This window comes from Glycine max, chromosome 4 (genome assembly GCF_000004515.6).
Source record: "Glycine max cultivar Williams 82 chromosome 4, Glycine_max_v4.0, whole genome shotgun sequence".
Lineage (NCBI taxonomy): Eukaryota > Viridiplantae > Streptophyta > Magnoliopsida > Fabales > Fabaceae > Glycine > Glycine max.
Window position 1 is genome coordinate 3,707,434 of NC_016091.4, and position 26,719 is coordinate 3,734,152.

General features: G+C 34.1%; 1 protein-coding gene across 2 annotated transcripts; it reads left to right on the top strand.

Moving 5' to 3' along the window:
- Positions 1-910: 910 nt before the first annotated feature.
- Positions 911-25,861, top strand: LOC100783509 (calcium-transporting ATPase 3, endoplasmic reticulum-type). 2 transcript variants are annotated; one of them, XM_003523970.5, is made up of 34 exons: positions 911-1,137; positions 1,512-1,562; positions 1,688-1,721; positions 2,010-2,027; positions 2,499-2,635; positions 3,085-3,159; positions 3,428-3,473; positions 6,637-6,696; positions 6,804-6,884; positions 7,795-7,880; positions 8,959-9,060; positions 10,013-10,066; positions 10,530-10,631; positions 10,878-10,936; positions 11,955-12,099; positions 12,598-12,705; positions 13,158-13,310; positions 13,396-13,500; positions 13,908-14,104; positions 15,575-15,686; positions 16,186-16,284; positions 16,370-16,515; positions 16,647-16,704; positions 18,151-18,243; positions 18,339-18,389; positions 18,484-18,615; positions 18,946-19,047; positions 20,521-20,575; positions 23,042-23,127; positions 23,873-24,021; positions 24,634-24,739; positions 24,862-24,915; positions 25,062-25,110; positions 25,374-25,861. In XM_003523970.5, exons 1-34 carry the CDS (start codon positions 1,105-1,107, stop codon positions 25,439-25,441), a joined length of 3,006 nt encoding a protein of 1,001 aa, XP_003524018.1. In that variant the 5' UTR covers positions 911-1,104; the 3' UTR covers positions 25,442-25,861. The 2 variants fall into 2 exon arrangements, with proteins under 2 accessions (XP_003524018.1, XP_014629950.1); XM_014774464.3 differs by lacking the exons at positions 911-1,137; positions 1,512-1,562; positions 1,688-1,721; ... (2 more) ...; positions 3,085-3,159; positions 3,428-3,473 and adding an exon at positions 5,617-5,859.
- Positions 25,862-26,719: the final 858 nt, after the last annotated feature.

Consider the following 26,719-nt stretch of genomic DNA (forward strand, 5'->3'; position numbering starts at 1 on the left):
TTTTTTTTTTTTTACTTTTACATAACATAAACTAGTTTTCTTTATGTTAGCACATACAAAAAAGATAAAAACAAAACGTTGTCAGAGAAGCAATAAGAGTTCGATAAAAGTATGTATAAGAGAGTCTTAACACATACTCTTTTCTTTTCGACATACCTTTTAATATTAATTAAAATTTATTAAAAACCACCAAATCACAAGTAATACTCATTACACTAAATTTTATATTTTTCAATATATTTTAACCAATTGAGAGTTAAAAAGTATGTTACAAGTATTTCTTAAGTATATATTGAGATGTGAGGCAAGTGGGGCTGAGGGGTGTGTGTATAGGATTAGGAGAGAAGAGAATGGGAGGGGGAGAGTGAGGATTAGGGAGTAATAGGAGACATAAAAGTTAAGAATTAAGAATTTAATTAAAATTAAACGAAACAAACTGGGCCATTAGGGTGAAGTTGTTGACAGGGGCGAGAGTAACAGTTCCCCGCGTTTAACCAGGAAATTACTATTTGCACTATACAATTGTTATTTAAACTACCCACATGGGTGGCTTTTATTTCTAAAATTTCCCTTTTCACATAAACATATTTTCGTTATGTATTATATGCAGTGAAAATCATGCTTCCATTGCATATATTTGTTTACCCCCACACTACACAAAGAATCATGATTCTGTTATGCAAAAGGGTGTGTAAAAAATACATAACAAAATCATGATTCTATTGTATTGTTTAATAATGAATTCATGATTCCATTGCTAAGGCTTGGAAGTGCCAATAGAAATTCTGGTAGTGACGATAGTGATGTCCGTTTAACTAGAAATGAGCCCAGTAAATCCCAAAAGAAATGGGCTAAATCAGGCCCAATACGGACGTTGCTTTATCCTAACGGCTGTGTTGTCCCGCATGACAGTGAAAGTTGCTGAATTGGGATCTCATCGAGGTTGCGAAATCAAATCAGGAGTATCAGTAACATAACAGGGGAGGACTCCAAGTTACTTTGAGGCATTGTTGACAATTGACATGAAATGAAACTCACGTGCTCCCGTTCTCTTTCTTTCTGAACCTCGAGGCTCTCGTTCCCGATCCAATTCTTCGTTCCTCCATGGAGGACGCATTTGCCAGATCTATTCCCGAGGTAATTTCCCACTGCTTTCTCTCCATTTTCGTTGCCGCTACCACATTCCCCAAATCTCATTCTAACTTCACTATTCATCAAATCTCGAACCAAGCATTCTTCATTTTTCAATGTAAGAAAATACGGATATCCTAACTCGCAAGCTGCTCGCAATGCGAATTTCGACGTTTCTTCGTTATTGTGATCACGCAATATGATAATGTTCAAAAACTATGACCACACATGCATGCCTCTTGCAGTAGTATTAGTAAATTCTGCATCCACTTCTCTCTGTTTACAATTACGATTCGGTTCATACGTAGATTGTTAGAGCCAAGTTATATATTAGATGATTCCCACTAGAAAGCGATGATTATTGTTGTTAATTTTGTTAGGTCCTTGATTTCTTTGGAGTGGACCCGACTAAGGGTTTATCTGATGCCGAGGTACTTCAATTTCCTTTCATTTCCTTTTTTCCTTGTTACTACTTACTATGGGGACTTGTATTTTCTCTATAAGCCCGATTCTGATGTTAATGGTTTCAAATGATTTAATCACTCTTCTTTTCCAGGTAGTACAGCATGCTAGACTTTATGGAAAAAACGGTATGTCTTCTGTAGGGCCATGCACTGATATTGAACTTAGGTAGACAAGAGAAGAGACATCAAGGAATGTGGTTTTATATTGAAATGAATTTGCATTCGTGTACGGTGTAACAAGCTAGTCTTAATTGATTACACTCAGGATAACTAAATCACACTACTGAACTTGGCTTTCTATAAATTTACTGTTAACATCTTGTTCACCAGTTTTGTTTTAAGTGTTTTTTTTTTTTTATTTGTCTTTTAACATTTCTTTCTTCTTCTCTTACTGCATGAACGTTTGCTACACAGTGCTGGCTGAAGATCAAAGTAAGTATATGGAGTTTGTACCTCTTACTTTTGAGTTTTGATTTTGTTTGATTATGTGATAAGGTAACTCAATGGTTTTCATTGTTAAGTACAAATTATATGGTTACAGCTTGATCTGAACTGATAATATTTCATCAAAATGGTTTGTTGTTGTACCCGATAAATGGAAATGTTAGTGTTTGGCATTTGATTTTGTCTATTTTGGCAAGCTATAGTAAAAAAAAAAGAGTTTTTATCTTTACTGTATTTTATTGGATGCTGAGTAGTTTGAGGATCATTCAAAAAATCCTATTAATGATAGTGTAGCTGGTATGAATCTCATCTCATATTATTGCTAATCGAGGTATTCACTGTTCTAGCTCTAGTTCATTGTTGTTACCTCTGTTGTGCTGTAATTATTTTGTTTAACAAATAAATTCAATCAGTTTTCGTTGTTACTTGTTACTAAATCTTAACAAATTTAATATGCAGGAGTTCCTTTTTGGAAAATGGTTTTGAAGCAATTTGATGATTTGCTTGTAAAGATACTAATTGCTGCTGCTCTTATATCTTTTATTCTGGCATTAATTAATGGAGAAACAGGCTTGATGGCATTTCTGGAGCCTTCTGTAAGATATATTTGCACTCATATGTTGTGTTTGATATTTTTGTGAACAGTTATATTGGGTAAAGAACCAATTTCTTTAATTGGTTCATACCAGAAATTGGTTCATACCTTAATAACAATAATTTACATAATGATGTAAAACTGTGAAACTGTATCCTTTCAATAGAAGCTGTACATTATGAGCTAAACGAGTTCTTCTGCAATTTATGATGGACTACATTTGTACAATGCTGCATGACCTCTTATGTAACTGGTAAACTCTTGGCAAGTGGCTAAAAGTGCCTTGTAAAATTATGCTTCTGAACTAGAGATTGTACTGATTTTTTCTATTTTCTATTTGATTATACTATTTATTAAATCAGGCATATCAAATTGGTAACATTATCGTAGATTAATTTTGTTATTTGTACTGGTTTTTTTGATAGAAAAAGAAATTTGTTATATGCATAGGTTATTCTGATGATATTGGCAGCAAATGCGGCGGTTGGAGTGATTACAGAAACAAACGCTGAAAAAGCTCTTGAGGTAAATTTGAAACCCTGATAAATTTTGAGCTCCAAGATGTTACTGATAATGATTTCATTTTCTCTACAACAAATTTCACTGATTTTGGATGAATTTTCCTAAATTCAAGGCTATAGTTCATTCTTGTTTCTAATTTGTTTGTTAAATTCTCTATGTACTGAATCAAAACTTTTTACATGAAAGTCAGTTTTATTGTGAAGTCTTTTATTTCAGTTGTTTCAAGTTGAGCTCACTTTTATCCATACCTTTCTCTTTTATATTATCTTAGGAGCTACGTGCTTATCAAGCTGATGTGGCAACAGTCTTGCGCAATGGTAACAAACTTTTATACCTGTCTAATTCTTTGTAGCATGAGTAGTACTATAGTGGTTTGATGCATTTTATTGATTATGACATGTTTGGTGTTAATTGGTATTGTTTTTGTAAATAACTAACCAGAATTTCTATTTTGGAGTTTGTTTCATTAAAATTTTCTACAATATACCTAAGCTAATTGTGGTAGTTTTGGTAAAAGGTTTCTTATCTTGATGATATGCTTTTAACCCTAAAAGATATATGTAGTAATAAGCTTTATTGTTCTCTTGGTCATGTCTTTTTGCTGCTTCTTTTTTTGGGGTGGGCTGGATAAAGGGACTTGAGTTAAGTTATGCTCATGAAGTTGTGTTTGCATTGTATAATAGGATCGGGTAATCGCATAACCGTTATTTATGTAAAAGATCAAAATTTCTTTAAGGGTAATTTATTGCTGTTACCTTTTATATGGGACAAACCGACAACATGCTCTTCTTAGCTTTTTTTTTTTTTTTTTTTTATTTTGCTGTGCTGATGGAAATTTTTGAGGGATTTATTTGAGATATATGGAGAGATTGAGAAGTTTTACTTTCTTGAATTTCTTTGGGTGTGTGTTTTTTTGGCAGGAGAGTATCTTCTGTTCTTTTGCTTTTGAATGATTTTCTTCTTTTATAATAAAAAATCTTTGGACAAATAATGAAGAATGTAAGATATACAAGCTTACCAGAAATAGAGAAAGGAAAACTAGAGATTTGGATAAAGTAAAATGTATTAAGGATGAACAAGGGAAAGTCTTGGTCATAGATCAAGATATGAAAGAGAGATGGGAGAATTATTTTTAACCTTTTCAATTTCAATGATGGACAAGGATTGAATTGTAATATGGAAGGACTTGAAATCCAAGAGGACAAACAAAATTTGGCTTACTGCAGTAGAATTTGAATTAGAGAGGTAACGGAGATCTTAAGAGGATGAATAACAGTAAAATTGTTAGTCCAGATGGTATTCTTATTGATGTTTGGAAGTGTGTGGGAGAACAATACATCATTTAGCTCATTAAGCTTTTTGATGAGATTTTGGGATCTAAGAAAATATTAGATGAGTAGAGGAAGAACACTTTGGTTCTTGTATTTACAAACAAGGGATATATTAAATAATTCTGTAAACTACAAAGATATAAAACTTATGATCCACTTTGTGAAGTTATGGGAAAAGGTGATTGAGTATAGAATAAGATAAGAGATGAGGATTGTGAAGAATTAATTTGGTTTCATGCCAGAAGGTCTATAACAAATGCCATGTATATTTTACAAGGGTTTATGGAAAGATACTGAAGTAAAGAAAGAGACTTACATATGGTTTTTATTTGACTTGGAAAAGACTTATGATTGAGTGCCAAGTGAAGTGTTGTGGAAGACTTTGGAAAAGAAATGTATTCATGGCTTATATACAAGACATTTATATGATGAAATAACTATTAGTGTAAACTTCAGGAGGCGAGATTAAGGACTTTAAGGATAGGTTTACATCAAGTCTCAACCTTAAGTTCTTGTTTAATTTAGTCTTGAATATGTTTACCAGAGACATACAAAAGATTATTCCTTATTACATGATGGATGATATAGCTTTGATTGAGGAATAAAGGGAAACATTAAACTTGAGCTTTAAAGATAGACTTTGGAAACAAAAGTTTTTCGCTTAAGTAGGAGTAAGATAGAGTATATGATTGCAATTTTAACAAGAGACAAGAGAAATATGACTTGGGAAGTAAAAATGGAAGAAAATGGCATACGACAGGCTTCTAAGTTTAAATATCTAGGGTCAATACTATAAAATGCTGAGGAAGTTCATGAGGATGTCACACATAGGATACAAGCGGGATGACTAAAATGGAGAAAGGAATTAGGGGTTATTTGTGATCACAAAGTACTTACCTAGCTCAAAAGTAAGTTTTATCATATTGCCTATATATCTCGCTATATTCTATGGTAGTAAATGTTGGGCTTTAAAGGAACAACAGGAGAAAAAAGGTAGAACAAACATAAATGTGAATGTTAAATGCATGTTTGGTTTTGCATCAATTGAGAAAAAATCACGTTAATCTTGAAGCAATGAATTGTAGCTTCCACATAAATTGGAATTTGACATGAAAATCTCGGAAACGCTCATATTGCCGTATTGGATGCTCAAGCAAGCATGCTGAAAGATATATGTTTGGTCACACAAGAAAGGACATGATCGAGATGATTGTATACAAGAAGATATTGGTATGGCATCGGTTGAGGAAAAGATAGAAAATCAATTAAGGTAGTTTGGACACTACAAAGAAGACCACTGGAAGCACCAGTGCTGAGAGTAGATTGCATATAGTCTTGTGAAAAGGGGCTAGAAGGACATTGGAGGAAGTTGGTAAGAAAAATCTCATGATGAATAATATCTTTTGAATATTTGGTCTTTAGTTAAGCCAAATTGTGTTGTGTGATGTGATCCATATAGCTGATACCACCTAATGGGATAAGGCTTTTTGTTGTTATTGTATAATAAATAAATAAAGTGATATTGCTAAATCATTACTCGTTGAATCCAGTTAGAATCAAACTTGGTAAGGTGTCTTCTTCATTAACAATTTAGTTTAGATCCAGTTCCCTTTTCTGTTCCTTTGGAAATAAATTACAAAGACATACTTGCCCTGTTCCTGCACTCTATGGTTATGTGTCCATTGTTGACAAATCTTTATGATTAATTAACCAATTTGTTGTTGTTGTGTCTCTATATTTTTCTAAAATCTAAACTGTTCTCCATATTCTGAGTAGACCTCCTAATGTTTTATGGAAAGGAGAGAAAAAGAATGGAAACGAAGAAACTGAAAAAACTTAAGTGTAGTTTTAATGTTCCCTTTGGATAGCTCTGTTGGAGATTATGGAACAAACAAGGATAGTGTGGGTTCTAACTTCAAACCCCTGCACTGCTTTTCATTTCCATTTCCCACCTCCTTCCCTCCTTCACATGGGGCACATTCTGGGATCCCCCTAATAGTTAATGAATTTGTGTTTTAATTGTTTTGGTTGTTTTTCTTTCTTCTGTCTGCCGTGATGATACTGTGGGGATTTCTATTGAATTGGTTATGGCTTGTCTTGTTGAAGTTATAGTCCAAATTTTGAAGTGTGCAGAATCTATTTCTTGCAGGTTGTTTTTCCATACTTCCTGCAACTGAACTTGTTCCTGGGGATATTGTGGAAGTTTCTGGTAAGCTGATTATGAGATTATGCAGTGCCTAAAAGCAAACTGGTTAAGTTGAGTATTTAATCCTGGAAGGCTGAAAGTTGACTCTGTTCTGGTTGTAAATTAAATAGTGGGGTGCAAAATTCCTGCTGATATGAGGATGATTGAAATGCTAAGCAATCAAGTGCGGGTTGATCAAGCTATTCTTACAGGTAATCCTGCTGCACATATCTTGTATTGTAAATGGAACTATTGAATGTTTCCACCTGGGAATCACTTCACTTGTGATAGTGTCTGAAAAGTGTGAAAATGTAGCACATACGCACACATGTTGTCAATTTAGGTATTACTTCTGCAGTTTATTTGTTTGTATTTGGTCTACCTATCCATAAGAGGAGGGGAGGTATTGTAGGCAACTTTTGTTCTTATTATTAGTAATATTGGATATTATCCTTGTTAACAAATCAATAATTTTAGCTTGTCAATTTGGATAACTTGACTACTAAAGTAAACCCCTTGATAATAACTATGACTTTTTTTTTTAAAAGTAGAATATGGAAATGCTTCTCTCTCTAGTATATGCTTTTGCTTAATTATATTTTGGTACTGCTACATGTATGTGCAGGAGGGAACAGGCTAGTCAGTTTGCTTAATTATATTTTTGTCTGGTTATAATACAAATTTGGCCAAGACTTTTTTAGAATCTTTGTTAGCTTAAAGGCCTTTTAGTTTTAGGCTGGATGGGTTGTCCTATTTAATTAAATAATATACTATATAAAATATATTACTACTACTATTGCTACTCATTAGACTACTTAAAGATGCCTTTTAGCCTAATTAAGACCCCATTGCTAAGTAAGCCTTTAAAATAGGCTTTCAGGCCTAACCATACTTTCAAAAGGCCTTGTTAGGTAAATATGTCAAGCTTACTCCTTGTGTTTGGGAAATAGGCCATTTCTGTTTAACAAAACTTATGTGTATGAGTGTATCAAGTGATTTGTTTTCAATCCTACATACCTGTATGTGTATCAATTGTTTATTGCACACATGGGCCATAGCTATATCTATCATCAAACATCTCTGTGGTTTAAAATGTGATCAAATTCTTTTTTCCGATTGTAGGTGAGAGCAGCTCCGTGGAGAAAGAGCTTAAAACAACCACAACAACAAATGCTGTATACCAAGACAAAACAAATATTCTGTTCTCGGTATGAAACTTGCATCCTTTGTTCAACCAGCATGTGGCTAATAAGGTTTAAATTTTTTTTTTTAAGACTACTAATGGTTTGGATTATCTTTAGTTGAATTTGTAATTATGTTTGAGGTAGTGGCATAGTTTGGGGGTTTACAATAACTCACGCACTCTACTCAACTGAGTTAGACTTCCTTGACAGTCAATATTTAAATTTATTTATTATGCAATTTTTAAATCATGTAAAAATATGAACCTTTAATTTTTTTATATATTGAAGACCTTATAACAATTTTGTTTTTAAGGCTATTTAACAACATTAGTAATTTGAGAATCCATCATCTTTTAGTTCTATAAATATTGCTAGTCGCCTATTTTGGAAAAAACTTTTTAATTGTTATAGCGGTATATAAATGATTTAAATTAAACTTTTATAAAAATGGATGAAATTCAACATATGATAAAAACAACCATAAAGTTTATTTCTAAAAAAGTTAAACTTAATTATTGTTAATAAAAAAGATAGAACAATTATGCATAGTCTTAGAATTTGGGTTTAGAACCTAACTCAACCTTACAAAATCGGCTTGTAAGGTGAGAATTGTCGAAGCTTTATAAGCTGTATTTAAGCCATATCTCTAGTCAATGTGGGACTAAATCACCACCCTTGAGGCTGCAATTAAGGCAGTCCCCAAAGAGGCCGCAACTTAGGTGGGCTAGGGGTGACCGCAGTTAAGGCAGCTTTCCAACACATAGTATTAGTCCAATATATTCTTATGCATAAGATTAGTCCAAAATATTATAATACTTGTAAATTTCTACTTAAAAGTAAAATTGACATGAACTACTATTGGACACATTGAACATGATGGATAGCTACATTGATAGTTCTGTCTTCAGCAATTTGCATTAGTGTCTCGTTTGTTTCTATACATCCTGGTTTTGAATATTTAAATAGGCATGATTAAAGGACACCGTTTCTTGTAGTCTGGGGGGGGGAAGCCTTGTGCCATTTGAGATTGTTTCTCTTTTAAACTTTTTTTTTTAAATATATATATATATATATATATATAAGAGTTTATTTTGACTGGCAGGGTACGGTTATGGTTGCTGGTAGGGCAAGAGCTGTTGTGGTGGGAGTTGGTCCTAACACTGCCATGGGCAGCATTCGCGATTCAATGTTGCGAACAGAGGATGTAAGCATTGAAGTTTGCTCATATTGATGCTTTTACTGTTATATCTTTATGGCATTTTTGTCTGCTGGATTCAGATAATATTTCAGATCTTAATTTGTAAACAACATATGATTTCCTTTCAGGTAATCAAAAGTTAAATGATACTGCAATATATATGTATCTATACTAAATAAGTTTCTCCATAATACACATCCATGTCTGGAATAAAATGATCTTGGGTGATACATGGGTGGTAATGCTGCACATGGAATTTAAGAGTAGATATATTGGGGTGATATGATGTATGCTTTGGGATTCCAAGTTTTGCCATCCATTAGTATTGTTGGGTGAGAAGTTGGTAGTTTAAATGAAAACTGAACAAAGTTTGACAGACTCCTAAGTCCTAGTCTTCTATGTGGTTAGTGAATTTTGTGCTTTAAAATAGCCTGAGGGATATAGATCTATGGATTGAGAAAGCTGGATTTTTTGTGTTTAAATCTAATATTGGTGATGTGAAAATTAACATGATTGACATCTTCGTGCTGCAGCTAGCCACTTAATTGTCAGACAAGTATATAAATACCTTAAGAATATACATACAGTTATGTGCTTATGGCTTTGGTATTAAAGCCAGGGACCTTGCTTAATTGGTCAAAATGTTCTAATATTCAAATGTTGTGCATCTGTGTTCTTCCCTGTTACATGGAAATGAAAAGTTGCTTTTGACTGTTAGACACACAACAGAACTATAGAAAAAATTAATGTACCCTGGTGACAGAGGCTCCGCACTTCATGAAGGTAAGGGGGAGGGTAATTGTATACAGCCTTCCCCTTGCATATGTAATGAACCTGTTTCCAGATTCGAGCCCATGACCAACTGGTCATCAAGGCGCAACTTTACCGTCGTGCTAGGGCTCGCCCTCACAATAGAACTATAGAAGCGCTTACCTTTTTTTTCAATCATTGGTTGCAGGAGGTGACACCGTTGAAAAAGAAGCTGGATGAGTTTGGTACCTTTTTGGCCAAGGTGACTGCTAGTTGTCTAATTTTACTGTATTTCAAACTGAAGGGTTGCTCTTCTGCTGCATACTGCATTGTTTATAATAATTTATCAGATAAGCTACCCAACTATTGATGCATTTTTGGTTTGTCAGCCTGGTAAATGTAGCTGGTATCAACAGTTTCATCTGAAAAGTTGAGATTCGGAGTTCGAGATTGGGTTATAGTGTCTTTGATAGCACCACTTTGCCTTTTTTCCCCTACTTTTGGCATTTAATGAGAAAGCTCATTTGATGCAGGGAAAAGAATTATATGAATGAAACCCTTCCATTTGGGAACCTCATTTTTCTCCTATAAATTATCATGCTACAGAAAATAAAATATATCAGAGGAACGTTTATGTGACAAATTGCTGAAGTTTTAACTGTCAATCTCGCTTATCTCATTTGTTTTCAAATTGTGATGGTGTTTCCTTTATTTCTGTGTTACAGGTTATAGCAGGGATTTGTGTTTTAGTGTGGATTGTAAATATTGGTCACTTTCGTGACCCTTCTCATGGTGGTTTCTTGCGTGGTGCAATTCATTATTTTAAGGTTTGTTCTCAAATGAGCTTTGTTATTATCTATATAATGTTTCTATTTACTCTTGCATCCTGCTTTTCACAGGCATCATGTTGTAGTCTTCTATTGTTTCAATTTTCATGTACTGTTTAGTTATTTCATTTTTAGTCCCTCTTTTGGGGTTAGTGTACAGTTGGTTATATTGTCTCTTTTTTTATAGAAGAAGATATCATGACTTGAACATGAAAATCTTTTAACTTCTAATCCTATTCCTGCTAGATTGCAGTTGCTCTGGCTGTTGCAGCCATTCCAGAAGGGCTCCCTGCAGTTGTTACAACGTGAGTTTAGGAACCATTCTTTGTTGTTTCTCTGGAAGCCATGATATCTTTTGAATATCTTAGTTTTGATTATAAAAAATATATAGTTATAGATATTTTGGCTTGTGTTCACATTGAATCTAAAATTTGTTTTATATATAGTATAAGGTTCTTAATTTTTGGAGTTAATGTCCTTTTTCGTATATGATTTATTGCTAATTTTTTGTTAAAGAAATCAGTGAAGTGAAATTAAACAAACAATAAGGAAACATTTCTTAAGGCCCCTTAATGCGTGATGCTCTCAAGGTATTATTTTTTTTTGTGAGCTGAAAGGGAGAATTCCAGTTCCTATTAAACTCAAATTTCAACCATTATCATTGACTTAGACCTTTAATAATCACTTGTTAATCTCATAAAATAGCAAAAAACAAAGAAACTTCAAAGTCTCTATTGTCTAACTGTTTCTTAGTCCTGATGTGTACCCAAGTGACGTTTGGTAATTTAATTGACCACAACTTAATTTTATTGTAGTCTATACTATATTGTGCTATCCTAAATCTGAGCACTATTGCTAATTTTGCACTAGTAGTTTTTTTTTTTCTGCAAAAGAAGATATTCATTAGGATTTTTTATGAGTTTGGAAGATAAGAACCCTCTTTACTGTATGGGGAAAAAACACAATGACAAAAAAAAAATCAACAGATCAAAGCTGCTGCTCATTTCCTCACCATATTTGCTTGGAAAACTCCCTTAGAAAGGCTATGTGCTTTGCACTACATAGTACAGCATTACACCAAGTAGAAGCCAACTGCCCTATCTTTTAGTAAATCAGCTGTTGTGCTATAGAAACCTCCTTAGTCCTTAAATAGAATTACATAGTTCCCTACTGACTGTAGACTTCTCCTGATAAGCTGAGATGCTATGTTTGAATTACTTTTTTTTGGAGGAAATCGGTATATATTCAAAGTAATGGAAAGTTAATCTAATCTTAAGTTTTACTTTTTCCTATCTTGTATTGATTACTTTTCTTTTATAATAGATGTTTGGCTCTTGGAACAAAGCGTATGGCTAAGTTGAATGCCATTGTTCGCTCCTTGCCATCGGTTGAGACCTTGGGCTGCACCACTGTTATTTGCAGCGACAAAACTGGTACTCTAACTACCAATATGATGTCTGTTGCAAAGGTGAGTTCTTTTTATTGAAACAATAAAATTAAAATTTAGAGGAATGCTGGTGACACTCTCTTTTTAACACCCTTTATGTTTGGTTGATATTTATTGGAAATCATCAATTTTGGTGGGTCCCATTTCTAAATCAGGAGAGAGAATCAGTAAATGAGAAGTAGGACCCACCAAAATTTGTGATTTCCAATAAATTTCAATCGATCATAAAGAGTGTTATAAAGAGTATCAGAATATTGCTAGCATTCCTCTAAAATTTATTCGTTTGTTTGTTTTTTTTTTTTGTAAATTTTTGTATGACCACAAGTGTCCCATTGGATTGTACCATCCTCATTGAACTGTGTTCTTTATTTTGTTATGCCATATTTGCCATGCTTTTTAATGTTAACATGTCTAAGTAATGTTCTTTTCCCTTTTTCCTTGAACTTTTTTCCTGGATGCTTATAGATGAAGATTTTTAGCAATTTCCTTAACCAAAATCCCATGTTTTTGTGTGCACAGGTGTGTGTTGTAGAATCTGCAAAGCGTGGTCCTGTTGTTTCGGAATACAGTGTCAGTGGAACAACATATGCACCTGAAGGCATAATATTTGACAGTACAGGGTTGCAGGTATTATTCTGTTAATTCTCATGCTTTTGCATTCATGCACAAGCAAAACACACATCACATTTAAAGCTAAGAAAATTACTAATATAAGGACAGATTCCAAAGAGATAAAACCTTAACTTCCTACCAAAACAATATCAATGGATCTAAGGATATTGTGTGTCAAGTATGTCATGTATATGGCTTTGTGGTGGATATCCATGCCGTTTTACATTGTAAATACTCATGTAAGAAAGGATTGCATTGAATTAAGCCCATCTTAAAGCATAACGTTGCTCTGTACTAGAACTATGATAGTGGCAACGTTATAGCTGCATTGATGATTTCCTGTGATGTTTATCTTCAAAACATAAACTTGTAATGGATATTGTAACACGCTAATACAATGAGTGTATGTGTGGATGTATGCAGTTTTGTTTAGAGTTAAAACATTGTGGCATTTTCTTGTTTTGCAGCTTGACTTTCCTGCTCAATTGCCTTGTCTTCTTCACATGGCAATGTGTTCTGCTCTTTGCAATGAATCGACCCTGCAGTATAATCCTGATAAAGGGAATTATGAAAAAATTGGTGAGTCAACTGAAGTGGCACTACGTGTCTTAGCCGAAAAGGTCCGTATTTGTATCTCTCCTTGTGTCTCCTATGTGTGAAGCTCCATCATTGCTCAAGTATACTTTGATAATTCCTTATTTGTAGGTTGGTCTCCCTGGTTTCAATTCTATGCCATCATCCTTGAATATGTTGACTAAGCATGAACGTGCTTCTTACTGTAACCATTATTGGGAGGAACAATTTAGAAAGGTGAGCTTTAGCTAGTTTCTCACCTCTATTTTCCATTTATCTTAATCCGCCAAGATATTTTAGGTAAGTTGGATTTTGAAAAGTTGCAGGTTTTTTGAAATATTCTTGATGCCTATTGATCTGAATACACTATTATACAAGAATGGTTTCATTTAAAAAAAAGGGAATAGATAAATGCTAATAAAAAACTATAAGTTATACACCAAATTGAGATGGGTACGTACAACTAATCTGGACACAAAATAAAACGAACTTAGCTAAAATAGGTTAATGTAACCACATCACCAAGGGTGAGACAGCCTCTTCATCCAACATATGAAATTTATTGAATATATCTACTATTGGTTATTTTGTTGGTATTGGGCTGTGTGTATTTACTTTCACACTTTGTGCTTGATGCTTTGCAGATACATGTTTTGGAGTTTTCTCGAGATCGGAAAATGATGAGTGTCCTTTGCAGCCGGAACCAGATGCATGTTTTGTTCTCAAAGGGTGCCCCAGAAAGTATAATATCTAGATGTACAAGCATTCTGTGCAATGATGATGGTTCCATTGTGTCACTTACCGCTGATATTCGAGCAGAGCTGGACTCAAGGTTCCACAGGTTTGGTTTTTATCATTTATAATTTTATCTGCATATACATATTCCATAATTTGTTTTCTAGATTTTCCCTTCCTTTTTGGTTCTTATTCAAAATAGGCAAAATAACATAACTGAAGAAAAAAAAGTGGTTCATGAGCTTGCCTTGCAAGGGCATAATTCCCATCTTTATTAGCATTAGCAGTGCACAGGACTGGTCAAGTATAACCTACATACCTAGTGCTATACCTGCTTGCTGCTAGACTGTTAGGACTATGAGAAAGGGGCAGTTAATACAGTTAGGAAATCAATCTTTAGTTAGGGGGTTAGTGAGTTAAATAAATAGGGAGGATGCAAGGGGTAAGGGTCATTCAGTTCTGTATCATTTTGTAAATTGAGCATTAGCTCTTTGTGAAGGGAAAACCCATGGAGGAGGGCTATCTCTCCTATCTTCTGTTCACAATCAAGGGTTCCTAACATAGACATCAAAAAGTAATCATAAAAAAGAAAACTAATAAAGAATTTTCGTTGATGACAGCCCAGATGCCAACCATACAGCCTCTGGCCATCTGCTTTCGTCAACTCAAGTGCAATTTGTTTACCACCCCCCCCCCCTTTTCTGAAAACAATAAATTGAAAGGTCAATCTTAGATTTAAGTAAATAATTTTAACCATTCGCAAATATTTTATGAAGATTAATTCCTCTCACTAGACACACTCCTATATTAATAATCTTAAATAAAAGTAAATTGAAAATTTAAGTTTTTGAATTATTATTTACTTGGTTTTTTTTAAGAAATCAAAAATATTTTGATCATATATAGAATTAAGTTTTCTGGTTTTTATGACACAATCTGATTTGACAGCCTGATCTAACCAGTTAACCTGGCAACTTTGCCGGTTAATCAGGTTTAGGTTGCCACTGTCACTTACTTCCAGTTAAAACTCTCATCTTTCCAAGACATTTTCAATGAAAAAAATCCTTCAATTTAAGTGGAAAGACAGTCATTATTGCTTACAATAATAATTTATTTCTGCAGTTGGGGAGATAATGGAAGGACTAGTTTTGGTTAAATGAAATATTGAGATCCATTTGTTACTGTTGTAACAAGGCATCCTTTATTCTTCCCATGAAGAATTTTTAATACTAGTACTGAATAGAAAATAGATTATATCCTTAGTTCCTTACAGAAAGTTGAAGAAAGAGAACATAAAAAATTGAGAGGACCTTTATGTTGTCTGTTAAGTTTTTATATAATTGCAGAAATTTGCTTAGAGTAGAGGAAGCATAAAGGACCTTGGTTTCACACACTTCTTGTTCTTGTTTATGTCAGCATTATTGTTTGTATTACATCTCCGAAAATTCTGTTCTAACTTCTGGACTCAAATAATGTGTCTTTAGTTGTTCTCTTCTGTTCATTTTCAATTTTAATCACTCTTACGGACACCCTTTTTTTTGTGTTGTTGACACTTAACATAAAAATTGTTGGCCAGTTTTGCGGGAAAAGAAACATTAAGATGCCTTGCTTTGGCCCTGAAATGGATGCCCTCAACTCAACAGTCGCTGTCCTTTGATGATGAGAAAGATCTTACATTTATTGGGTTGGTATGCTTTCTTTTCAATGCCAATACATGGTTTAACTGTTGGACTAATAAAATTTGTAGACTTAATCTATTCAATAAGAACTTTAAATTAAGTGTTAGATTAATAACACATTATATTTGAAATGGAATGAGAATTAGATTTTTTTTGGCTTAATTGCATCCAAAGTATCACAATCTTGTGAATTTTGCCCCCCAATTTACTAAAAGTAGCAAATTGTCTTAATTGTGCTGGTTTAAAGGAAAAACTGTCACAATTGTCTTACTTGTAGCAGTTTAAATACGTCGGAACAAAATTCCTGATATTTTGTAAATTGGCAGGGCAAAATTCGCAAAAAATAATTTTTTTGGGGGCAAAAGTGTAATTAAGCCTAGGTTTTTTTAATAATTTTCTCTTGGGAAAGAGCTTTCAATGCTCTTTTCTACTTTTTTGCCTTTGTTCTGTTTTTTCTCTAGTAAGTAATGACCACTTGTTTTCTGGTTTCCTTCTCTCCCTTATGTAGGTTGGGATGCTGGATCCTCCAAGAGATGAAGTAAGAAATGCAATGCTTTCGTGTATGACTGCTGGCATACGTGTTATAGTTGTAACTGGGGACAACAAGGTTTCAAACTCCTGCAAACTTTATTGTTCTTTTTCCCCTTCAACATTCCATATATCTTCTCTAAAATTACTTAATACTGAATCAGTCCACTGCTGAGTCACTTTGCCGCAAGATAGGTGCTTTTGATCAATTGATAGATTTTGCTGAACATTCTTACACTGCTTCTGAGTTTGAAGAACTTCCAGCACTGCAACAAACTATAGCATTGCAACGTATGGCACTTTTTACCAGGTATATCAGTTTATATCTATCCTCTAATATTTTATTTCGTTAGATGATTTCAGAATAAAAGAACAATTTCTTTGTTCATCCTTTTTGACATCAAGTTCATAGTAAAAGTTGCATGTCTTTATTTATGTTAGGGTTGAGCCTTCTCATAAAAGGATGCTGGTTGAAGCATTACAGCACCAGAATGAAGTGGTATGTTTTCTTTCTTGATCACAACATTAACTGCAATTACTAATTAGTAATGGTTTCTCCTTGGGGTCATTTTGTAATAATTACATAACATATGTGTTCATCTACATATAATTGCATGGCAAATTTTTCAGTGATTGGATTGTGAGGATTAGATCTTAAGCTGCAATGCTCCTCACTATTCTTACACCTATAGTTGATTGTGGATAGCGGTGCTGCACAGCTGAATTAAAAAATGGTTAGCTGATCTTAAATGCCGATGCTATACCAAAGATAGCATATACAATATAAATAATTTATAATGCACATATTAATGCCCAAATCACTGCATGAGGCTGGAACAGGGCAGAGCCTGGCTAGGAAATTACTGGCCTGGGGGAAAATGAAACGAAACCCTTGAACAGAGGCACATGAAGTGCTTATAGCGGTGGGATGGAGATCGGAAGTGCAAAACAGTTTGAAAACAAGTGTGCTTGGCCTGAAAACCACTTAGCTGCTGTAAACTGACTGGGTTTCACCACAAAAACAAGTGATCTGCTGGAATTTTGAAGGGTTTTATGCCATGAAAACAAAGTGCTTGGCCTGAAAACTTCTTAGCTTCTGTAAACTGATTGGATTTCACCACAAAAACAAAGTGATCTGCTGGAATTTTGAAGGGTTTTATGCCAGAAGTTGAAAACAGATTTGGGGCTGTGGGTTTTCTTCAAAGGGAGAGGATTTCAATCATCAATGATTCTGAAGCCACAATTAGTACCGGTGATGTGTACAACACAAATGAACAGCATGATGGAACATTATGACAGACACTGCTCCTGCTTGAGTTGTCAAGTACTCAAGTGTCAGACATGTCAAACACTTCACCCTTGGAGTCCTATTAAAAATTATTGTCAGCTTGGACACCGCTCAAATACTGGGCCTACTCTTCCATATGGCAGATCCAAGGGCACTGGTATTATAAAGATAAAATTAACTTTTTTTATGCATTCAAAAAAGTCAGCTTAACATATCTATGGTATAGCTTTTGTGTAATATATATGTATGCAGGCATGCATGCATGCATGTATTTATGTCTGTGGTGTCCCAGGGTCATATATATTGTAGATTGGCTGTGACAGATTGTCTATGTCGGAGTCCATGTTTGATAAAATTCATCAATGCCAGGGGCTATGAAGCTATGCAGCTGCGCTAGGGCCTGCTATAGATAGCACATTAGCACTATTAACTGTTCTGAACCCCCTATTTTATAATTTATTATTATATTCTTATAATCATGGACATAATTGCAACAAGTAACAACAAAGCCTTATCCCACTAGGGAGGTCAACTACATGGATCCCATGACACCATTCGGCATGGTTAAAAACCAAAGCTCCAGGAATATTATTTATGCAATCATTCAGAAAAAAAAATCTTTCAAATTTTTGGAAATTTACAATTTTAGTAATTTAGGTTGCAATGACGGGTGATGGAGTTAATGATGCACCTGCACTAAAGAAGGCAGATATAGGAATTGCTATGGGTTCAGGGACAGCTGTTGCTAAGGTGTCATCAACTGTCTCTACTTTCTCCTTTTTTTTTTTCTTGTCAAGTCAATAATCCTGAATATTTTTGGTGTTTTTTCCCCTCTTTGGTTACAGAGTGCTTCAGACATGGTGCTGGCTGATGACAACTTTGCCTCAATTGTTGCGGTATGATAACATATCAATTTCTACTCAAATTTTCCTTCCCTCTTGAATTGAAAAGAATTTTCCCCATGTAATTTATCTATCTGTTTCTCTGTAGGCTGTGGCAGAGGGAAGGGCTATATACAATAATACAAAACAGTTTATTCGATACATGATTTCTTCCAATATTGGTGAAGTAGTCTGTATATTTGTGGCTGCGGTGCTTGGAATACCGGATACTCTGGCCCCTGTGAGTTTGTAATTTTATTTAGCCAATTGGTTTCATAAAAGAAGAAATTAAAAGGAGTTGTACTATATTTTTTGTTGATGATCACAAAATGCTGATTCTTTTTTATGCTGCATTTTATACATACATCAAACCCGTGTAAGTTTCTGGGTTTTTTTATTGATCATGTCTTTTATGGCTCTGGACACTGGCTTGTAGCCAGTAGTTGGTCATTAATGTGCTTTCATATGATGGCTGTGTCTCTTCAATGGTAATTGCATAAAAATGAAATTTCATTTTTGTTCCAGTGGAAGACTATAGCTTATTTTTTTTTATTCCCCTAACTTCTACTAGGTCCAGTTGCTTTGGGTCAATTTGGTTACTGACGGATTGCCTGCCACTGCTATTGGCTTCAATAAACAAGACTCTGATGTGATGAGGGCGAAGCCTCGAAAGGTACCATACCAACAATTCATTGGTTTGACTTGTATTTGATTAAAAAAATTCAACAATCAAGACCATACATTGGAGTCCATTTTCAGTTTTGACTTGAAAACGCAAATTTTAAAAAAAAAATAAAATTGGCATGCCTTTGGCAAACTTTTTTAAAACCATTAATATATAATATGTGGTTTGGGAGAGGAGTTGAATTGTTCATGGTGGTGTAGAGTGGGAAACATCTTCTGTTGTTTTTTGTTGAAGAAAAGATAGGGTGGGATGGTTAAAATTTTTTACATGTTGAAGTAACCCTCACATGAAATAATTTAGAAAAAAATAAACTAGGGTGAAAAATAACTATCATTTTATTATTCTTTTACAAATTCCACTGCAAACCTTTGCCAAAGGGTTATCAAAATTTTCCCTGACATATAGAGGGGAATGGGCTTTGTCTACCTACCGTATTCCACTTCTGAAGAACTTCCAAACAATGGCTTCTCCACAAATCATTTTAGTCATCCCTCCTAAATACAGCCTTAAGGTTTTCATCTCTAGTGAGTTATAATATTAAGGCTGAGATTGGATTGGTATAACAGTGTTTTACTGTGTAATGTTGTGTGTCTTAGATGACCATATCTCGTCTTTATTTATGATGGAGAAATCAGAATCAGTATTGATTACATATCAATCAATTACTGATTATTAGGTAATTAAATATCAATCAGAATCATAAGTTTCTATGTAATAATAAATACAACATAATGTAAAGATAAATGTAATCTAAAAGTTACAATTGTATTTAAGGAATGGGATTAGAAAAATTAAATCAATTTAGAATGAATAGACTTTTGTAACGATGAGCAGATGATTATTCTTATTGCTGAAGTTGGAATGCAAAAACTTATTATGCTTTCAACCGGAAATATTTAAGTGTTGCTTTGCTTCTTGTCTTTATCTTTTTTCCCATATGTCAGTATGATTCCATTTAAATATTTTGTTTGTTATTTTATAAATTTCTCATATTTCTTTTAATATGCCTTTTCAATTTGACTTCACACAGAACATTATTATGTTCTTGAAATTGCCCTCTTGTAAGAGTGTAAGAATGAAAAATGACATTAAAGTTGATGTTGAGGGCAAAAATGGTTAGACAAAAGTAATTGGGTGAGATTAAATTAAATAAGCTTATTTATGTTAAAAAAAATAGCAACCAGCAATTTTTTTCTAATAACTAGACTTTGTACCATTGCAATGCATGGGAATATATATATATATTGTAATATTTTTTTTATTATGTGTGATTTTTTATTGTGTTTATTTTCCTTGAGATTATAGTATTACTTTACTATTTTTTATATATATTTTATATTATTTTACACATTGTAATTTACCAAAATAACTTTTAGCATAAAAAAACTTGTCATTCAAAATAAATAAATAAATAATCATTGCCAATCTTGCTCTTACTTTTATTTCACTTTGACTGTAAAGGTGAATGAAGCAGTTGTCACAGGTTGGCTCTTCTTTCGCTATTTGGTAATAGGAGGTAACTATAGAATCTCAGTTCGATCTTTATTTTTGGGTGGAGTATCATTCATTATACCCATCAGATTGCTTCTTTCATTTTGCCAACAAATTTCTTCTTTATTAAAGAATAAAATTGCTTTTTTTATGTTTTTAGTGTTACATATGGTAGTTTGACAGACAAGAGATGGGTAATGTCAATCCCTTGTGATTATGTTAGAAACTATTAACTTCAGTGATTGTAGGTAACAAACTGGATTGGGAAAGTTTGTAGAAAAGGTTCTTGTTGCCTAATATGTTATTGCATACAAACCAGAATAAGGGACACAAGGATCCTAGGGAGGACAATTGAAATAGACCAACAAAAGAATTATCAATAATTGAATATGCATAATGGAGGTAATGGAACTAGGGGACTTGCGTTTAAATCACTTTAGAAAGTCTGCATAGGTTGCAAGAGATGTCTTAGTTTAACTAGAGGCTTAGATATGATTAGAGGAGAAGTCTAGGCAACATGGTAGGTCATGAAAGATGGCCATATATAGTCTAACACTTGTCATTCCAGGTAGGACAAGTTCCATTTTTAGTTCATCAAGGAATAATGCTACTATGTCTTGTGTGGTTGTATTAGATTTTCATAACTTTTTTAAAGGCCTAGATACTTCACCAATACGTATCGGTAAAGTATCTACGAGTATCAGTATTGGATATGGATATGTGAAGCAAATTGAAGTATCGGTGCTTCATAGCCTAAATGGCAGAAGCTGACAGTTTCTCAAAAGCATATGATAGAACTCCATTTGATAAACTAATAAGATATAATATTGAACACAAACCATACATAATACAGAGATGCACTTGTCCCAAAGATAAAAGTCTCCTATAAAGCGTATTGTGATTGGAGAATGTCGTATCAGAAGTTGTTAACTGATTGGCTAGTAAACCAAATCGCACAAGTAGTAATAAACGATAAGACCAAGTGTCGTATCCACAGGGACTTTGCTTGTGCTAAGTAGTTTGTGTAAATCAAGTTTTAAGCAATTAAATGAAAGGAGTTGATTGACTTTTAAAACATAACATAGAGATTTAAAATCTAAGATTAAGCAAAGATATAAAAATAGTACAACTTTCAAAGGAACAAAAACACTTTGGGTGCAAGATAATTGCAGATTTGGTGAGAATGTTGGGTGTTTGGCCTACCAAATGAACTCTTGATGTAACAGTAATGATTTTTCACTAATCAATGTTATTCCATCTATTATCTTAACCGACTAATCTACGCTAATCATAATCCCTCATGCGAAAGAGTCTAAATCACTTGATTCTACTCCTAATCCCTTAGCAAGTTAAACCTGATGATTTGATTAACAGAAAAGGTTTATAAGAGGCTAGACAGCATCATTCCATCCCTAGATATGAGTTAACTAGAAGTCCCTTTTTAGTTCTTAGTGAAAAGACATTTCCCAACACTACAGCATACATCCACATGGGTGATCAAACCATGAACAAAACAATAAGCATAGAAAGGAAGCAATAATAGTGAGATAACATTAAATGGATAGTAAAGATAGTTACATCACAAAGTTTTGGTATCTAAGCCCCCAACAATGGTAAGGTTAGTCTCTCATATCCATGAGAGATCTAAAACAAGAATGAGAATACAAGGAGAAGAAGAGAAAATGGAGAGCAAGGAAGCACAAGAGCACCCCAAAATGTCTTGTTCTCAACCTCTGAATCAATAACCCTAATAAGTTCTCCTTCTTTTAAACTTTTCACTCCAAAACGCTGTCTCAGAAAGGCTTGTGTGCTTAGCCTGTTATTCGAGCTAAGCGTGCACATAAAAACAGCACTGGTTTAAGTGGCTGCGCGCTTAGCCCAAACTAGTGGCAGGGGAAATAATTAGCTAAGCGTGCTACTCGCACTGAGCACCCACCAAACTTTAGATCTTCTTCCAGCAGCCTCCAGATGCTTGCCATGTGGCCTTCCAAGTTGCCTTGCACTAAGCCTGGTTGGCGCGCTAAGCGCCTTCTTCATCAACCCAAAAATGTTTTCTTCCTTGTTGGTGCACCAAAGCTCTACAAAACACAGCTAAAACTAATGAATTTACTAAAATTAACTTCAATGAGCAAAAAAAAATCTAAATGATATTAAATTCTAACTTATTGAGAACTAAGCAATAAATGAGTCAATTCAGTGCAAATTCAGTGCAAAAACTAAGCATGCACAACAATTATTAGAAGTAAGAGTCAATTTTATTATTGGAACTGTATGGAAATACAAAAGGAAATAAAGAGCAATAAGCTCCTAGGTATAGAGTATCTCTCAAGCCCATTTATAACAACTTGGAAAAAAATACCAAAATTAATGTAAGCAACTAGCCATTTACTCTTCCAAGGATTTTCGGAATGTGGTTGTGTGGTCCTAATGTCGTTTATTTTGCTTCCTTTGTCTGTGTAGTTGTATGATGTTATTCTTGTGTTTGATGCAGCCTATGTTGGCCTTGCCACTGTTGCTGGTTTTATTTGGTGGTTTGTTTATTCTGATAGTGGCCCTAAACTTCCATACACAGAATTGGTAAGATATTATCATGTCCTCGTCTGTGCCTTTGTGTGAACATCTGAGATGCTCAGATTGTATAATATACAATTGAGTCTCCGGTTTTGAGTATTTTAGATGATAACATCTGAGGAAATGTGAGGCTATAATATAATATAAACAATTGCTTTATGGAATTAACTTTGGGAAAATTCCAAGCATCAACAACTACATTCAAGAGATAAGAATTAAGCAGAAAGTGGTGCAAAATGGATATTGTTGATTGAACTTCAATTGGGCTTTTACATGTTTCCACATGTAATATTTTTTTTTATAGAAAAAGAAATTTTAGAGAGATTAGAGGGAAAGTACAACTGCGTGAAGGATAAGATTAGATATCCTCCAAGTGTGTGTGGGCATGTGCGTGTGTCTGTGAAGGATAAGATATCCTCCAAGTGTGTATGTGTGCGCTTGCGTGCGTGCGTGTGCGCGGGTGTGTGTGTGAATGATAAGATAAGATATCCTCCAAGTGTGTGTGTGTGTGTGCAACTAGCAAGACTTCTGAATCTCTTTCCATATCAGAAATGGAAACTCCCTTAACATAATCACCTCGAAATTGATTTCCACTGCTTCAATCCAGGAAAATATATTTTGTTCATGTAGGTACTAATAATGTTTTAGTGATAAATATTGGTTATGCTTATTCTGGTACATATATTTCTTTTTTCTATAATTAATAAATCTATTTCAGATATTCTTAGTTTGAATTCTTCTCTTCTTCTAGATGAATTTTGATACTTGCCCGACCAGGGAGACAACTTATCCATGCAGTATATTTGATGATCGACATCCATCTACTGTATCAATGACTGTGCTTGTCGTAGTTGAGATGTTCAATGCTTTGAACAATCTTAGTGAAAATCAATCTCTTCTGTAAGTAATTTTATACAATTTAATTTGACTTAATTATAAGCTTTTGGTCCTTCCTGGTTCCAGCATATTAATGGAAGTAGATCTGGATGTCAACTTTAAGTAAAAAATCTTTCATGTCCTTTTCACCCATCAACTTAAGCTTTTTGGGATAGTAGGTTCATTACTGTCACTAAAACTGAAGGAAGCATATATCATTATCTCAGGGTGATATTAGTAAAATGATAAGTGTGACATGCTGTTAAATACCCCTACATTGGACCACGTGGAGGGAGAGAATTGGTGGAAATTCTGTTATGTAAGCGAGGGGATTTTTCTGATGTAACCAATTTCCATGTAAGCAGGAGAGAGAATGATGGAAGTGGGAATTAGAGGGATAAAAGGGAAGGGAAAGATGGAAGAGAGACAAGTACGGGAATAGGGGAGAGAACGAGGCCTCTCAAATGCCTGGTTTATTTGTCTTCTCTCTTCAGTTTCTATTAGTTTTCCTACCATATATGCATGTCAGACCCCTCTATTAGTTTTCCTATTGTTGAATTATAAGATGGAATTGAAAGAGCAACTATGGTGTAGCAATTTTTAATTGATGTGAAAATATGTGTTTGTCTGTTACAGGGTCATTCCTCCCTGGAGTAACTTGTGGCTTGTTGCTTCTATAATCCTAACTATGCTTCTTCACATGCTAATCTTATATGTTCACCCACTGTCAGTTCTTTTCTCTGTAAGTACTTTTTAAAAGCAGTCAGTCATCCACATTTTACTTGTATTGACAGAGAAAAGCAGTCAGTTCTTCACATACTAATCAGACTTATTTGTACTTTTTATTACCATTTGTTTTGACAGGTAACACCATTATCTTGGACTGACTGGACAGTTGTTCTCTATCTTTCATTACCTGTATGTAGCTTTCTTCATCTTTCCCAATAGTCTTCCCAATTTCATTACTTGTTCATTTTGATTGTCGGGGATCTCTCCTAAGGCTGTTTGCTACTACATGGGGAGTCCTGCTACTCATGTGTCTTATCCTTTGTTTTCTTATCCAGGTTATAGTCATTGATGAGGTGTTGAAGTTCTTCTCCAGAAATCCCATTGGTAATCTTTATTCCATCTTATTTAATTTTTGGCTCCATCTGCGATACCTTGTTTCTGTGGGAGGGTAGCTAGTGTTCAACATGACAAGTAGTAGGGTTGGTAGTCTCATTTTCAATTGGAAATTAACAATCATCATAGAAAAACGTCAGTGAGTGCATTTTCAATGATGCTTTGCCCTGGGATCTATAATTAAGTGATGTAACCAACAAACACACATAAGTTTTCCATATAGCTGATGTTTATAACTTTTCCTATGGTTTTAGGTTTGAGATTCAGATTATGGTTCAGGAGGTCGGATTTACTACCGAAAAAAGAGTTACGTGACAAGTAAGATGTGAGTACTAGTTAGCAAATTCTGCACTTGTGAAATCATATAGCTTTAGTGGTATCCTTGATTGAATCTAAATCATCAACCTCCATATGCATGGCAATCAAGGAGTTAAACAAGGTAACTCATAGATATTGTATAATATTTGTGTTATCTGTAACATTTATATTGTCCTTAAGATTTCAGTGATGTAAAACAGCAAATGTAGGAGCCTGTAGGGCTGTTATTATCTTCAATTATTCATTTTTCTTCAGTTTGTATTTCATCAATTTTGCTAGCATAAATACCAAAAAGGCACGCATTTTAGCTTGTTATGAGAAAGTTGTAGTTTGTCATTTGTGTATCTTTAAACAAGAGATGTAGAGATTTATGTCAACATGTTGCGGAGAAGCAAAAGAAAAAAGGAAAAACAAAGTTTGGTCAGTTCTTCATCACTTATTTATTTAATTGCGTTGCGTCATGTTTATCTTTCCTCGTGAGATTCTACATAAGATGTGCCACTCATAAAGGCCCACCACAATTGGAAGAGATGACTCAGGCATCTCCAATGGCGCACCTTCTCTCCCTATCACGTCGCATCAAATTAAGAATTTTAACAATTTTTTATTTCAACAGTAAACTCAAGAACTTAAAATAGGTTTTACATGTAACTCTACATCTTTTTATTTATTTATTTTTGTTTCGAGATAATTCATTCAAATTTTAATTTTGAAACAATAAAAATGCAATAGCGATGAGTAAGGATAACACTAGATATAGACTTACATTTTTCAGAAAGTCATGCACCCGTTCAATCCTACATAGGTATGCCAATGAGTAAACAGTCAGTTTTACCCTTCACGACTTTGGTCTATAATCATTCTTGATGATAAATTTATCAAAACAGGACTCCTGTTTCTCATCGTGAAAATGTTTCTTTCTTGAATATCAACGCTTTTGAAGTTTAACAGTGTATTCCACCGTTAATATCTTTAGCTTTTAATCCTAGACTAGATGCCTGATATGATTAGGGATGATTGTATGGCATATTAAACTGTGGCTCGAACCAACTTGCTAAACAGCTTATCAAAAACACAACTTGGTAGGATTAACAACTAGCAAGCATTTTATAAAACCTTTATTAATATTGTCGTAGTTGAGTGCTTCATGGCTAACGGATGTCATAGCAGTCACAAGCTGTGCCAGTTTATCATTTTAAATGTCCTTCCTTTTAAGATCTATGGTTTTGATGTTTTAACCGTTATTCCACCTTGGGTAATCTCGGCATTATCCCTAAGGATA

What these genes read in the sequence shown, in the direction of transcription:
- LOC100783509 (XM_003523970.5), top strand. Translation starts at nt 1,105, where the DNA reads ATGGAGGACGCATTTGCCAGATCTATTCCCGAG. An exon ending in ACTTTGCCTCAATTGTTGCG is followed by an intron (nt 18,390 to 18,483) that starts GTATGATAACAT and finishes GTTTCTCTGTAG; the next exon opens with GCTGTGGCAGAGGGAAGGGC. An exon ending in AACTTCCATACACAGAATTG is followed by an intron (nt 23,128 to 23,872) that starts GTAAGATATTAT and finishes CTCTTCTTCTAG; the next exon opens with ATGAATTTTGATACTTGCCC.